Source organism: Typopeltis vanoorti, chromosome 14 (genome assembly GCF_054136105.1).
Source record: "Typopeltis vanoorti isolate ZY-2024b chromosome 14, IOZ_Tvanoo_1.0, whole genome shotgun sequence".
In the NCBI taxonomy this organism is placed as follows: Eukaryota; Metazoa; Arthropoda; class Arachnida; order Uropygi; family Thelyphonidae; genus Typopeltis; species Typopeltis vanoorti.
Genome location: NC_143562.1, coordinates 86,751,385 through 86,764,970, shown reverse-complemented (window position 1 = coordinate 86,764,970; position 13,586 = coordinate 86,751,385). Strand labels below are relative to the sequence as shown.

At 34.4% G+C, this 13,586-nt stretch overlaps 1 protein-coding gene across 4 annotated transcripts in view; it reads left to right on the top strand.

The window, feature by feature from the left end:
• Nucleotides 1-13,586, top strand: part of LOC150099730 (alpha- and gamma-adaptin-binding protein p34) — a 203,010-nt gene that overhangs the window by 178,772 nt on the left and 10,652 nt on the right. The window contains exon 9 of one of the 4 annotated variants that reach the window (XM_090403399.1): nt 5,401-5,499. The exons of the other annotated variants lie outside the window; for them this stretch is intronic. Coding sequence (XP_090259525.1) covers nt 5,401-5,483 — 83 coding nt within the window. The 3' untranslated portion in view covers nt 5,484-5,499. The remainder of the gene's footprint in view (nt 1-5,400; nt 5,500-13,586) is intronic. 4 annotated transcript variants of the gene reach the window in all.

Genomic DNA, 13,586 nt, shown 5'->3' with positions numbered 1-13,586 from the left:
AATGATCCGTGCATCACAAACAAGTACGTTCAAAATATGGTAAAAAATTCTCATATACCATCGTTTGTTCCTGGTATCATTTCGATACAAAATCACAAGAGAGTCCATAAGGTCCACACCCATATGTTTGTTATAAACAGCTATGCTGCGAGGTAGTGGAATTTCAACATACTTTTTTTCTTTCCAGCCGAACCTCTGACATACGCTGACAGGCTCCTTTCCTAAGTAACTAGATACCACATGTACTATTAAGTTATCAACCCATCTAGTGACAGTAATGCCATCAGAGGACGTGGTAACGGACATATTTCCTTGTCCCATTTTCTGCAAATCCTTTTCATTTTTCAGTTTCTTGTCAGCACCTTGAAGTCGATTTCTTCTGCATGTACCCACATAATAAATATCATCTTCCTTTAGTTTCCTATTTTCCTTTTTGAGTGGGACGTTGTTCTTGTGAAGTTTCGGTAAACCTAGAATATACAGTTCCTAGAAGAATATACGGTTTACTCAAACTTCACAAGAACAATGTCCCACTCAGACCCGTCGTTGATTCTATTAGCAGCCTGACTTATAAGTTATCAAAATTATTATCTAACCTTCTCCGTCCCCACATTGTCCACTCAGCCTCATCAATTAAATCCACAGAGTTTCACACTAAAATAAAAGACACTCAACTGTTGGAAACAGATATGCTAATTAGCTTTGACATTGTCTCCCTCTTCACTAATATTCCCCATAAGGAAACAGTGGACCTGTTAACTCAAAAATTTCCATTTGATATTGTTGAACTATTCAAATTTACAATTACTTCAGGTAACTTCACTTGGAAAGAAAAAAATCTACAAGCAAGAGGAGGGAACAGCTATGGGGTCTCCCTTATCACCTAACTTGGCAGATCTGTTTATAGAAGATCTTGAAGAAAAAATTTTCGCGTTTCACCGAAACCAAAAATCTGGCTACGTTGTGTCGATGACGTCTTTGCAGTCTGGGGTCATTCCGAACAAGAGCTATATCTGTTTCTAGATAAAATAAACCTTCTTCACCCCTGCATCAAATTTATGTTAGAAAAAGAATCTCCACAGGGGATCTCTTTCCTGGATTTACACATCCAAAGAAAAGAAGATGGTTCCATTTCCACTTCTGTCTATCGAAAGCTGACCTTTTCAGGTGGCTACATCCACGACTCTTCTGCTCATCATCCTCAAAAATTTGGCATCATCAAATCACCGGTAACCAGAGCACACAGATTTTGCTCCTTTGAAGAATCTCTAAAACAAGAATTGGAAATAATCAAAAACACAGTCATTCTAAATGGATACAATCCTAAAACTACTCAAAAAATCATCAGCCACTTCTCCACACATCAACCTAGACAAGAACAAGCCCATAGGATTCCCATACCATATGTCAAAGGCATCTCAGAGCGACTTTAAAAAAATTATGAAAAAATACAATCTTGCTGTGACTTACAAATCCATCAACCAGATCTACAACTTGTTACCTTCGCCTAAAGACAAACTTCCACCTCTGTTACTACCTGATGTGTACGAGGTACCATGCTCCTGTAAACCGTCATACTATGGGCAGACAGGTAGATCTGTTCTTAAACATATCTCTGAACATCAAGACCATTTCCATCTCATCAAGCTGCAGAAATCTGGCCTCTCTCAACACGGAGTTGAAAACCCAAACCATAGGATCCACTGGGAAAAGACCAAACTTCTACACAGATCTTCATACGAACATGAATGTTTATATAAAGAAAGTGCTGAAGCCCTACTTCACAGACCCAATCTAAACCGCAATGATGTCCTTGCCATTCCTAAAGTATGGGAAATTGTCATACAAAGTTGTGTAAAATAATTCAATTTTAAAGTAATCTAAATAATCTAATGTATTTTTTTATATTTTTTTATTTCTTTTTTTATTTCTTTTTTTTTTTTTTTTTAATTTTTAATGCTAGAAAGCGCTGCTGCACGCATTTGGATTCCATTGTATTCATGTGCCCTATCTGTATGTTATTCCTAGTATTGTGCCCAACTGTACTGACGATGTCCTAAGACACTTAGGTTGAAATATTTACGTATTAAAAAACCTATTATTGTGGTTTTACGTGTGTTTATTTAGTCAAGAAATCAATAGCAGTAAGCATGAACAAGCTGGTGTTCTGATTTTTCATGTGAAAGTCAGTCTAAACTATTCCAAATGTTTGCAGGGAGAGAGAAGAAGAAGAAGATAAAGTATGAGCTTTTGAAAATAGACAGCCTAACATGTATGAAGTATATATGTTAGGCTGTCTATTTTCAAAAGCTCATACCTTTATGCGCTATCCATTCTTCGAGCAACACAACTTTGTGCATCAGTAAATTCTTAGTGCATGTTTAGTAGTGAACTGCCAGTGCAATTTAAAAAAACAAGGGATAACACTATTGTCTCTACACCTTAATAAAATGTTAATCGATTGCAGAACAGTTTTTGTTTAATTCTGAGTTTTTCAAATTTATTTGCAAAATATATGCAAAAACTCACCTTGAATTTGTATCTCATTGTGTGTGCTTCTGTGGGGAAAGGACATTTTAGAATCACTATTTTCTGGTATTAAACTACTTATAAAGAAGTCAGAAAGAAATTATGTTTTAATTGCAACTAGTTTTGGAAACTTTGTTTCACTTCATCAGGAAATAGTATGAAGAAATTAAAAAACTACAAGCAAAATAATAATAGTTAACATTTCTAGTGAAAATGTTTAAACAATGGAAAGCATGCATTCAATTCACTGTTACGCTGGATTAACCCTTTCAGGACCAGAAGGACTTATGAAGTAATACGTAGGAAAAAATCATAGGTTTTATAGAATTTCATGGGACACGTGTCCCAATGGACGTAAAGGGTTGCAAATAAATTCGGTTAGAGCAAACAATCCTACATGCCTTGATATTTCGGTTTTTCAACTTGTATTGCAGCATGGGTGAGTTAAAAAAATTATTGAAGTACACCTCACAACCTAAGTCTTCAGTGGCTTTTGTAGGCTCCAGCACTACCAATTCGCCTAACCCAGTAGTGGCGAACCTTTTTATGTCCACGTGCCATAAGTTTACAAATCGAGTTGCTGACATGCCGGCACATTCCAAAAATTTACAAATCAAGTTGCTGACGTGCCAAGCCTGTCAGCAACTAATTAATACAACACTAATTAATTAATTAACATTAATTAATACTAAATTAATTGCATAATTTTATTGAGAGAAGTTTAAAAATTAACATAGAATTTCATAAAAATGAACTCATAATTTGACATACATGTTGTCGTATACAAATCAATATCAACTTTTTATCAATTTATTAATTTATCAATATCAGTATATCAATTTATTAATGAGATTTATGCTGTTGTACATTAGATGCCAAATGCTTTATCACATGCGGAACTAGATTCATCAGTCATTCTATTTCTTAAACTGTCTTTTATAAAATTCATTTTGAAATAATGACTCACAAGCATATGTAGAAGAGAAAAGTGATAATATAGCCATCGCTAGTTTTTTTAAACAACAAAAGGTTTCAGGAATGGTATTCCAAGTTCTCAATATTTCCCCTTCTGCATTCTTTTTAATTGCACCCAATAATCGATCATTTTCCATTATTTCCAAGTCATTTCTCAAATCAACAAACTTTTGTTTTCATTTAGAACTAGATTGAAAATCGATTAGTTGCATTTCTATATCTTCCAAATTCAGACACTCGAAAATCTCCAAATTGAGTTTATCAGTTGATGTTGTGTCCGGATGCAAAATAAATTTTGATGTTCCTGTAAATTGCCTGAACTGTGTAAATCTTGAAGAAAATTCGTTGATTATCTACTGAATAACTGTAGAAAACGCATTTGTCAATTTAACTTGATCTGTTTTTTCATGGGATTCTAGATCTGCAAAGAATTTTTTTGTATTTGGAAAATATCGGAAGCTATTGGAAATAACGTCATGATTAAAAATTGGTAATTTAGCTTCGAATGCTTTGATTAAATCAAACATGACAATAATTGTCTTGTTAACACCTTGCAGTTTAACATTTAAATGTAAACACAAATCAGTAAAAAACATTCGAAAATTCGAGGAAAAAAATTCGAAAGCCATTCAACTTTCATTAATTGATTGTATTTTTCAATGATTTTCTCATTATGTAAAAAAAGTCTGACTTCATCTAAATACTCAACAAATCTTTGAAGAGCTTTCCCATGACTTAATCATCGGATGTTGTTGTACATAAGTAAACCATTGTACACCGAGTTTACCTCACTTAATAATTCTATAAATTTTTGTTTATTTAAAGCGTGTGCCGATATAAAATTGACCAATTTTGTTACAATGCTCATAATATCTTCCAGTGGCTTGAAAGTACCCTTTGTACATAAAACCTGCTGATGAATAATACAATAAAAACCCAGAACCGAATGTCCAATACGTCTGGTAAATAAATTGACGAACCCATTTTCCTCTCCAGTCATACTGCAAGCACCATCAGTAGTTACTGATACAGTTTTGGAGGGATCTATATCTCTTTCAGCAAGTGCATTTACAACTGCGTTGCAAATATCTATTCCTTTTGTTGTTGTTGCTAATGATGTTAAACTTATCAATTCTTCTTTGATTTTCCCAACACACACAACAAATAAAAATTGCTAAACGAGCTGATCCAGTTATGTCAGTACTCTCATCAAGACAAAGATAAATTAAACCAGAAGATTTTATATCTGTTTTTTGCTGATGAGTTATATTTTTAGCCTTTTCTATGATTCTATCTTTCACTATGTTTCTAGCCAAAGGTATATCTTTTATACTTTGAATAATTTTTTCCTTGTTTTCAAAATCTTAAAAGAGAACTTGTGCTCATTTTAATCATGCTTCTTTTATACATTCCCCATCATTAAAAAGTTTCCCATGTATGGCAATTACATTTGAGCAAAAAAACTAGCACCAGTTATGTTTGAATGACTGCCGATAAATTTCATTAGGGTTGTTGACTGGATATTCCTATTTTTAATTGCCCGAGCAATAAATTCTTTCTGTTCGTTCTTGCTTTTCTCAAGGAGTGATTTATGGTTTGTCTCATAAATCCATTTTACTGACGACATTCTGCACACAACTGTCTCGGAACATAAAATGCATATTGCTTTATTGTCTTTATCTTTATTAATCATGCCATACTCTTCAGTCCACCAGCTTTGGAACTCTCTGCTGCTTGACTGTGATAATTTTCGTTTTTTATTTTTGCCAGCCATGTTCAGTAGAACTGTAACAAAATAATTCATAACTTAAATCAAATGCATTTTTTATAGTTTCAAAAATATCAACATTTTATTATATGCCTAAATTAAATTATCTTTATAATTCCTATTTACAGTAGCAAAAACAAAACAGTGCACATACGCAACAATAATGCAGTTGCTGCTGCTTATTTCTGCTTACTGCGTGGTGCCAAATTAGAAAAGGGAAAAGTCAGGTAATCCTAAGGATTAGTCGTTCTCGATTCTTTTTCTATAAGACTGTATTTTTATTTATTCTTACTGTATTAGAGGGCTCGGCCCCAACAAACTTATTCGTAAATACTGTTCCCATTTTTTTAAGGTTCATACATTAAACTAACATAAGTATTAATATTATATAAATTAAGTGGATATTAAATCTAACATTATTTCAAAGCCAACTACAGTAACTATAGACGTTTGTGCGAAATTTGACCAGAGATCTTACGAGAATACACTCCCCGGCATACTATCAGTTGCTCTAGCGGCTAGGGCAACTCGTAGTATGGCGGCGAGTGTATTGCCTTAAGATCTCTGGTCAAATTTCGCATGAAACGTCTATAGTTTCTGTAGTTGGCTTTGAAATAATGTTGGATTTAATATCCACTTAATTTATATAATTTTGTATTGCCGATGTCAAGCCTTTTGGCTATTTATTTTAGTAAATAAGTATTAATAATTAATTATGGCATAATCATAAAGAGTATTAATATGCTTAACACGTTCGCTGCCACGCTACTTTGGCATGGTCTGTTCCCCTACACCGAGCAGTTTCACTTCTTCAAGGTCAGTACGATAATCTTGTTACCAGAGGTAAGCGTCCTACGAGTATACTCGTAGTTGGCTTGTACAGAGCATATACGGTCTATGAGAATACACAGTTTTGATGCTAGCCCCACAAGCCAAGCATTTTCACTTCTTCAAGGTCACTACAATAATCTCGTTCCTGGCGGTAAGCATCATACGAGTATACTCGTAGCTGGCTTGTGAAGCAGGTTTACCCACTACGAGTATACTCGTAGTTGGCAGCGAACGTGTTAATGTATACAGTGTAGCATGTTGACAAATATAAAAGTACGGTATGCATTTAATTTAGTTATCACTCACAGGACTAATGCTACAATATTGTAGTTTCTCAGGCCAACATCATTAAATTACTTCTGGTAAGTTTCATTGACATATCCCATTCTGATCACCAAAAATTTATAATATTATTCAGTATAAAATTGATTATTGTATTATTAAATTGCTTTTAATGATATTAGTTTGGAAAAAAAAAAAAAAAACAGTAGTGAGAAAAATATTTATGCATTGTAACTCGCCATAGAAGTCAGCAGAGCAGGGGAAGCAGCAGAAGGATGACGACTTATCGGCGAATGCTTACTGTCAAATATAACTTGCCCTCACATATAACTGGCACCCCTGATTTCACTTTACGAAAAAAGACATTAAAAGGTTTTGCATATATACCTCCCACACAAAAAACAACACGGCCTCGCCAACAGCCATTATATACTGTAGATGCAAGAAAAAAAATAGCTTTATTGTATCCCTGAATAAGGTACAGAGGCTTTTGCAGTTTGTGTAATATATTTCTCAACAAATAGTGCAATTGGAGACAGCTGGAATAAAAATGGCGCTAACTAATGAATCACACGTACCTCTCACATTAACTATGCTGTATAGGCAAGCTAAATCATATGTTGCACCAGAAACACAGTATCTAACTAAAACTATTGTCCAATTTTTCAATTACGTGAAATAAGTGTTTGATTGCATTTGAAATTCTCCATGTCATTATGACAGATCACAAAGACTAACTTCAAATAAAATTCTACCACAAATTGAAACATGCCATATAATGCTTGTGTGAGTTCCCCTTCCAGCTCAAACACAAAGCAGCAATAAAAATCAACCAAGGGTTGAAACTTTGTGTGAGTTGAGCCAGCCGGTAATGAGAAGTTCTGTCAGAATGATAAACGACACCCCATCGTGAATGTCTTAAAACTAAGAAATATATAGTGAATGTTGTTATGACAGTTGCAGATGTTATGGAATTCGGTTGAAGAGAATTAGCATTTCAACTCAAAAATTGTCGGTTCCATTTGTCTTTGGGTTGCGTGATCTATTGTTAATACCGCACCAATCAAATTCATGTCTTCATAGCTGCTCTCTCCTGTAAAACAAAATTTAACTTGTACGTATTGTAACAATTAAAAAAAAAAAAAGTGGAATAATTTATAAGCGTATCATATCATATGTAAATCGTTAACGTGCCAGCAAAATTCGCGGGTGTACCACCTCTGGCACGCGTGCCATAGGTTCGCCACTACTGGCCTAACCCATATTCATTTTCTGATGTTTTTTTTGCTTGTACAGATAGAATTCAAACAAATAGCCCATTTTAGCATCAGTTCTGCACCACATTTTGAAACCCTATCTTATAGGTTTATTTCTGATATACTGTTTCATAATGTTGTGCCCCTTGAATTTTATCATATGCTCATCAGTGGATTGTGTTTTGGTGTTATTCATCGCTTTTTGAAAAGAACTGTTCAGATGATCCATTACAGGCCTGATTTTATATGCTCTTTCATAGTTAGCGCTATTTCTATCTGGTTGGTCTGCATTGTTGCAAAAGTGTAAGTTTTTGCAGATATTTTCAAACCTATTTCTAGGCATTACATTTGCAATCTAGGGAACGCCCATATCTGGATCAATAGACCAGTAATCTCTCAATGATGGCAAAACATGATAACCCATCACCAAATTCATACCGAGATAGGCTTTCATTTCATCATCATCAACTGTGTATTGTGTTCCATTCTGCTCAGCATACATTGTTGCAAAAGTGTAAGTTTTTGCAGATATTTTCAAACCTATTTCTAGGCATTACATTTGCAATCTAGGGAACGCCCATATCTGGATCAATAGACCAGTAATCTCTCAATGATGGCAAAACATGATAACCCATCACCAAATTCATACCGAGATAGGCTTTCATTTCATCATCATCAACTGTGTATTGTGTTCCATTCTGCTCAGCATACCATATAGATTCAACTCTTATTTTTCTAACTAAATCTTCGAAGTTAGTTGTCAAATAAAAAATTTTAATGGGCGTCAATAACGAATCTTCATCGCTGTCTCCGTAAATCTGAACTTCTCCGAAGATATAATCAACATCAGGAAAGCTATTTGGTACTTATGTATTTTTTTTCCGTATGAATGTAGGGCCACTTACTTGCAGTCTATTTTCTGTTTCAGGTTCTGTTGCTGATAATTCCAACGTTTTTGTGCTGGGTCTTCAATTTCAACCATAAAAACCCGTGCATCCACATCCTGAGTTATAAATATCTGGTCTTCCTCATCGAGTTCTAGTGCATCTTCATCATCGCTATTTTCTGCTACTGAACACTGCAAAATTTTGTTATCTTTTAGTTCAAACTGCTTACACCCTTTTCTCGACATGTCTGTAATGATAAAAATGCAAATAAAATACAGAAGTGGGTAAAATAAATAAAAAAACACCGATTACAACGAGTAATTTACTTGTAAAATACGCCCCTTTACGTCCACAGGGACAACGGTGTCCCTTTATGTTTTTTTGGAATATTATTTCAAAATTTTATTGAAAAACATAATAATACTATTATTTACTTACCATCAAATGAAAATATTACACCATAAACATATAACAAACAATATTCTATGCAGAAACACTTATGAAAAGTTCTGAACATGCCATGCTCTGAACGTACGATTTGCCGTGAAACTTTCTTTTGATGGGTGGCGCTGACGTAGCATTTCCAATAATAAAATTATCAAAAATACGTTCCAGATTAGTATTTGCTGGAAAAAAATATTGACGTTATTTTGGTTTACGTACACAATCAAGATTTTATGTGGGAACACATATGTCCCATGGTCATGAAAGGGTTAAGGAAGACCAGACACTGTAGAGGATGCTTCCTTTCAGCTGATTCTTTGAATGCTCTTGAGTAAAAGCAGCAATCAATGTGAAGCATTTCAGTTTGTTGTCATTCTACTAGATGTTTTGTATCAGTTGTATGTGCTGCCAACCCTGATTTGTACTTTCTTTCATTCTCAATGTACTTGATGTGTTCCAATCAGCATATCTCCCCAGATCTGCCAGTTTCTATGTTATCTACACAAAACTTCTCATAACCATCCAGCACAAAAAATAGGCATCATCTGTTCCTTACATGATAGAGCATACAGATATTCCATAAATGTAGATAAAAGAAGCCAAGCACTACAGAATCTTAATTCTGTTCTTCCAAAATATAGCTACAGCAGAACATTATTGGGTTCACTGCCACATGAAGTCCATATCAGTCATTAAAAAGGGAGGTGGCATTTGTCTTAGGGTTCTCAGCCTTCCTTTACCTGGGTCCACTGCCATCAGAAATCTGATGCCCATTGCCACCACGGAAAAGAATCTTCACCGGCAAAGGAACCACTCATCATATGGTCATTGCTGCCACATTGAATTGAAAGTTCAGGTGGGTGCAGAATTATCGAAGACTCAGACAAAGAAGAAGTATGGCAGTAAATCAAGAGCGAGTCAGCAGAAAGGAAGACAACAAATGATTCGTGTAATGGACTGTGCTGAGTGAGAATATTATGAGAATATTACACATAAGTACTTAGATGTGTAATAATTCTGAATGATTCACATGTAGTGTCTCTGTTCATAGTCTAGAGTGACAATGTTAATTACAACAAAATTGTAAGCTCGCATTATGAGAGTAAGAAAAGTACTGTATGAATTAGCATAAGTTAATGAGTTAAGCTCACTCAAGGTGTGCTTTATATTCAAATTGTATAAGAATGACTAGTAAGATGTAATAAATTGTATTTAAGCTTTAAGAGTAGAAGAATAAGGGAACTTAGCCTAATTTAGAGACATCTTTATGTAAATGTGAATTGTGATTCAATTGTGTAAATATGCTAACATGAATCGAACAAGGTAATCAGAATTCTTGATTTAATTAAATGGTTTGTGAACAACACATTGCACTTCTTTGTCAATGCACTATCCCCAAAAATTCAAACCTGCATATGATTGAGTAATGAAAGATTGAGTACCTATCTTGAATTAAGTGATAAGTTTAAGCCACAACTGATTTAAAGTAAAAATGAAAGTTAGCGGGGAATATGAATATCTGCCTTGTCTTCAGTTTAGAATTTTACAAACTCGCACTCAGTGTGTAGTTTAACTGGTGCAGTCATAAAACAAATAAATAAACAAATTTGCTTACTGCAGAGTGTAAGCAAATAAGATGCAGTAGAATGTAACAGATGGCAGCAACCAACAATTAAGGCAGTTGACATCTCACAACATTCAAAGCATATAAGAAAACTGATTAAGACAAAGCAAGAATATGAGAGCCCTCTTGCTCACTGATCTCCCTAAAGTTAGTCAGGGCTAAAAGAGTACTACATATTCCCTTTGGGAATGAAAGACATTTCAGTAGTTATTTTATTTAAGTTTGCTCAGTTGATAGTAAAACTTTCTAGTTCTAAGCTTTTGCTGAATTTGTAATTATGCAGCATGGTAAGTATCTCTCACTACTTCATGATTTTATTCTTGAGGCTATTTCCCAGTTTGAACTGACATGAACATGTGTGCTATTCTCAACAGTTACGAAGTTTGGATATTTGAGCAGGTGCAGACATAAGCTTTGATAGTTAACTAATGTTAATGTTGATTGTGGCATCAATAAAAGTTAACTATGATATGACATTTACATCATCCAGTAAAGAAAATGCTGACACACACACACACACACACACACACACACACACACACACACACACACACACACACACACACACACACACACACACAGGTATCCCTTGTTTAATGCGGTTTTTATTAACATGGCGAAATTAATTGCGACAATCCCTTGATATATGCAGCAAGAGTTTTAATTAACGCTCCTTTAAATTTACCAAAATTCCGCCAAATATCATCACTACAATCCATGGACATGGGCTTGTTGCAACTTTCAAAGCCTATTTTCTTAAAAAGACATTGTCAAGAAATTCAGTAGAAATTACGCTCCAAGAATTTTAGAAAAATTTTAACATTAAACCCGCAATTGGAAACATTCATGATTCGTGGGAGCAAGTGTCTTCTACATGCATGAGAGCTGTTTGAAAAAACTTTTTGCAGGATGTGTTAATGACTTAGGTGGTTTCCAAAATCCTGCAAACACTGTGGTTGAAGAAATTGTTGCAATTGGTGAAGACCTTGGTTTTGATGGTGTTGATGCAGAAGATGTTAAAGAATTATTGGATTCAAATTCAAAAGATTTCAGTGACAACGATCTTCTTAAAATTGAACAACAACAACACGCATATGAAGACAACGAACAAATGGAATGTGAAGATGAGGTTCCGAAGGAGATAACAATCAAAGAACTGGATGGAATATTTTGGTTAGAATTGCTTAAGCAGCAAGTAATGGATATGGTTCCAGATGTTTTGAAGAATGCTTGTTTGCTGAGATCTAAAGAGAGACATTTGCTTATTATCGTAGAATTGCTGATAAGAAAAAAACTAACTGTTCAAATGACTCTAACTTTTTTCATAAAAAAAAATTGCAGTAACTAATGTAGGTTCAAGCATTTATTAAACATTTACTTTACATTCATTTTTTATCTTTCCTAAAAGAGTACCATATAAAATGAATTATTAATACAGTAATTGATCATGGATGAATTGTAATTTTTACCATCAATTATATATTTGATTAGCACAATTTTGATATACGCGGTAACATCGAGGGATTAATTAATTGCGTTAATCAAGGGATACCTGTGTGTGTGTGTGTGTGTGTGTGTGTGTGTGTGTGTGTGTGTGTGTGTGTGTGTGTGTGTGTGTGTGTGTGTGTGTGTGTGTGTGTGTGTGTGTGCGCACGCACGCACGCATTTTGTGTATGAGTTTTATAATGAACCTGTTATGCAATTGTCCTTCATATATCAAATGCATGTAATATTCATCCATGATTGTAAGTGGCTTATTCATTTGTGTCATCTGCTGCTGAATGTTTAGTATGACAGAAGAAAACATTGTTCAAATGGCACTGTCCACATATTAAATGCAGAGAATTTCTTTCTCAGTTCTGCTCCCTTATATTTGATAGGTCTCCAGATAAGATTATGTTACTCTTCTTGGACTGTCATACTCTCTAGCTTTTCCTGGCACAACCACAAGGCCAGGGTAAATTTGGTCTTTTTCCATTCAAAACATCACTTTTCACTTATACATATTCCAAACCCACTCATCCTCAGAGAAGCATCATCACGACACGTATGTAGTGGTGCACCGAAAACCTTCCTAAAACTTCTTGAGGTTACGCAGAAGACAGTACATTTAATTGATGACATTCTTTCATACATTCTGACCATTTTTTTACAGATGTTACTTTTCTACATTTTTATGAGTGCTGTTCCATCTAACTGGCTTCCATTTAGATATTATAATATCTACACTTTCCTCTAAGCCAATAAACATGAGCAAGTTCTGTTTTTATTCTCTTCACAGTAAATGCATTGAACTAACTACACCTCCAAATCAAAAAAAATAGAACAATCAAAGAAAATGTTTTGAATGATTTGCAATTCTAATTTATTGCATAGAAAATAATTATTTTTTATGCTTTTATATTATATGAATTAGCATCATCTAAATCTATGTACTTTGTACATTTATTTGAAAACATGCACAATAGTAGAATAATTTTTAACATAGTTCAAAATATTAGAATATTCCAATTTTTTCCTGTTTTTAGGAGAACATAGAAATAGCATATTTTTCAGTAGCTCCGGGACTGACTTGTGTGTGAGGAATCATTTGCATATGGATTTCAATTAATCATTTGCTAAACATGGGTTGAACGAATGACATATCAGAAGCTGAGAAGTCTCATATGGTGTCTCTACACAAAGAAGGCCAAACTCAACAGTATAGCCAAGGAATTGAAATGTTCTCAAGCAAGCATGAGTAGAGTATTGAGACAGTATTCTAATAACCAGAGTTTTCAGCATAATCGCTCCAATAGCAGCCGAAAGATCATAACTACATCAAGAAATGAGAGGAGATTGAAGAATATCGTGGAGAAAAAACCTCTTCCGAAGTGTAAGGTATTTTCACAGGAGATGGAAAGAACTGGATGTAAATGTGTCTAAATCTACAACAACGTTGAGACGACTTCACAAATTGGGTTTTAAATCACGTGTGCCTAAGATGAAGC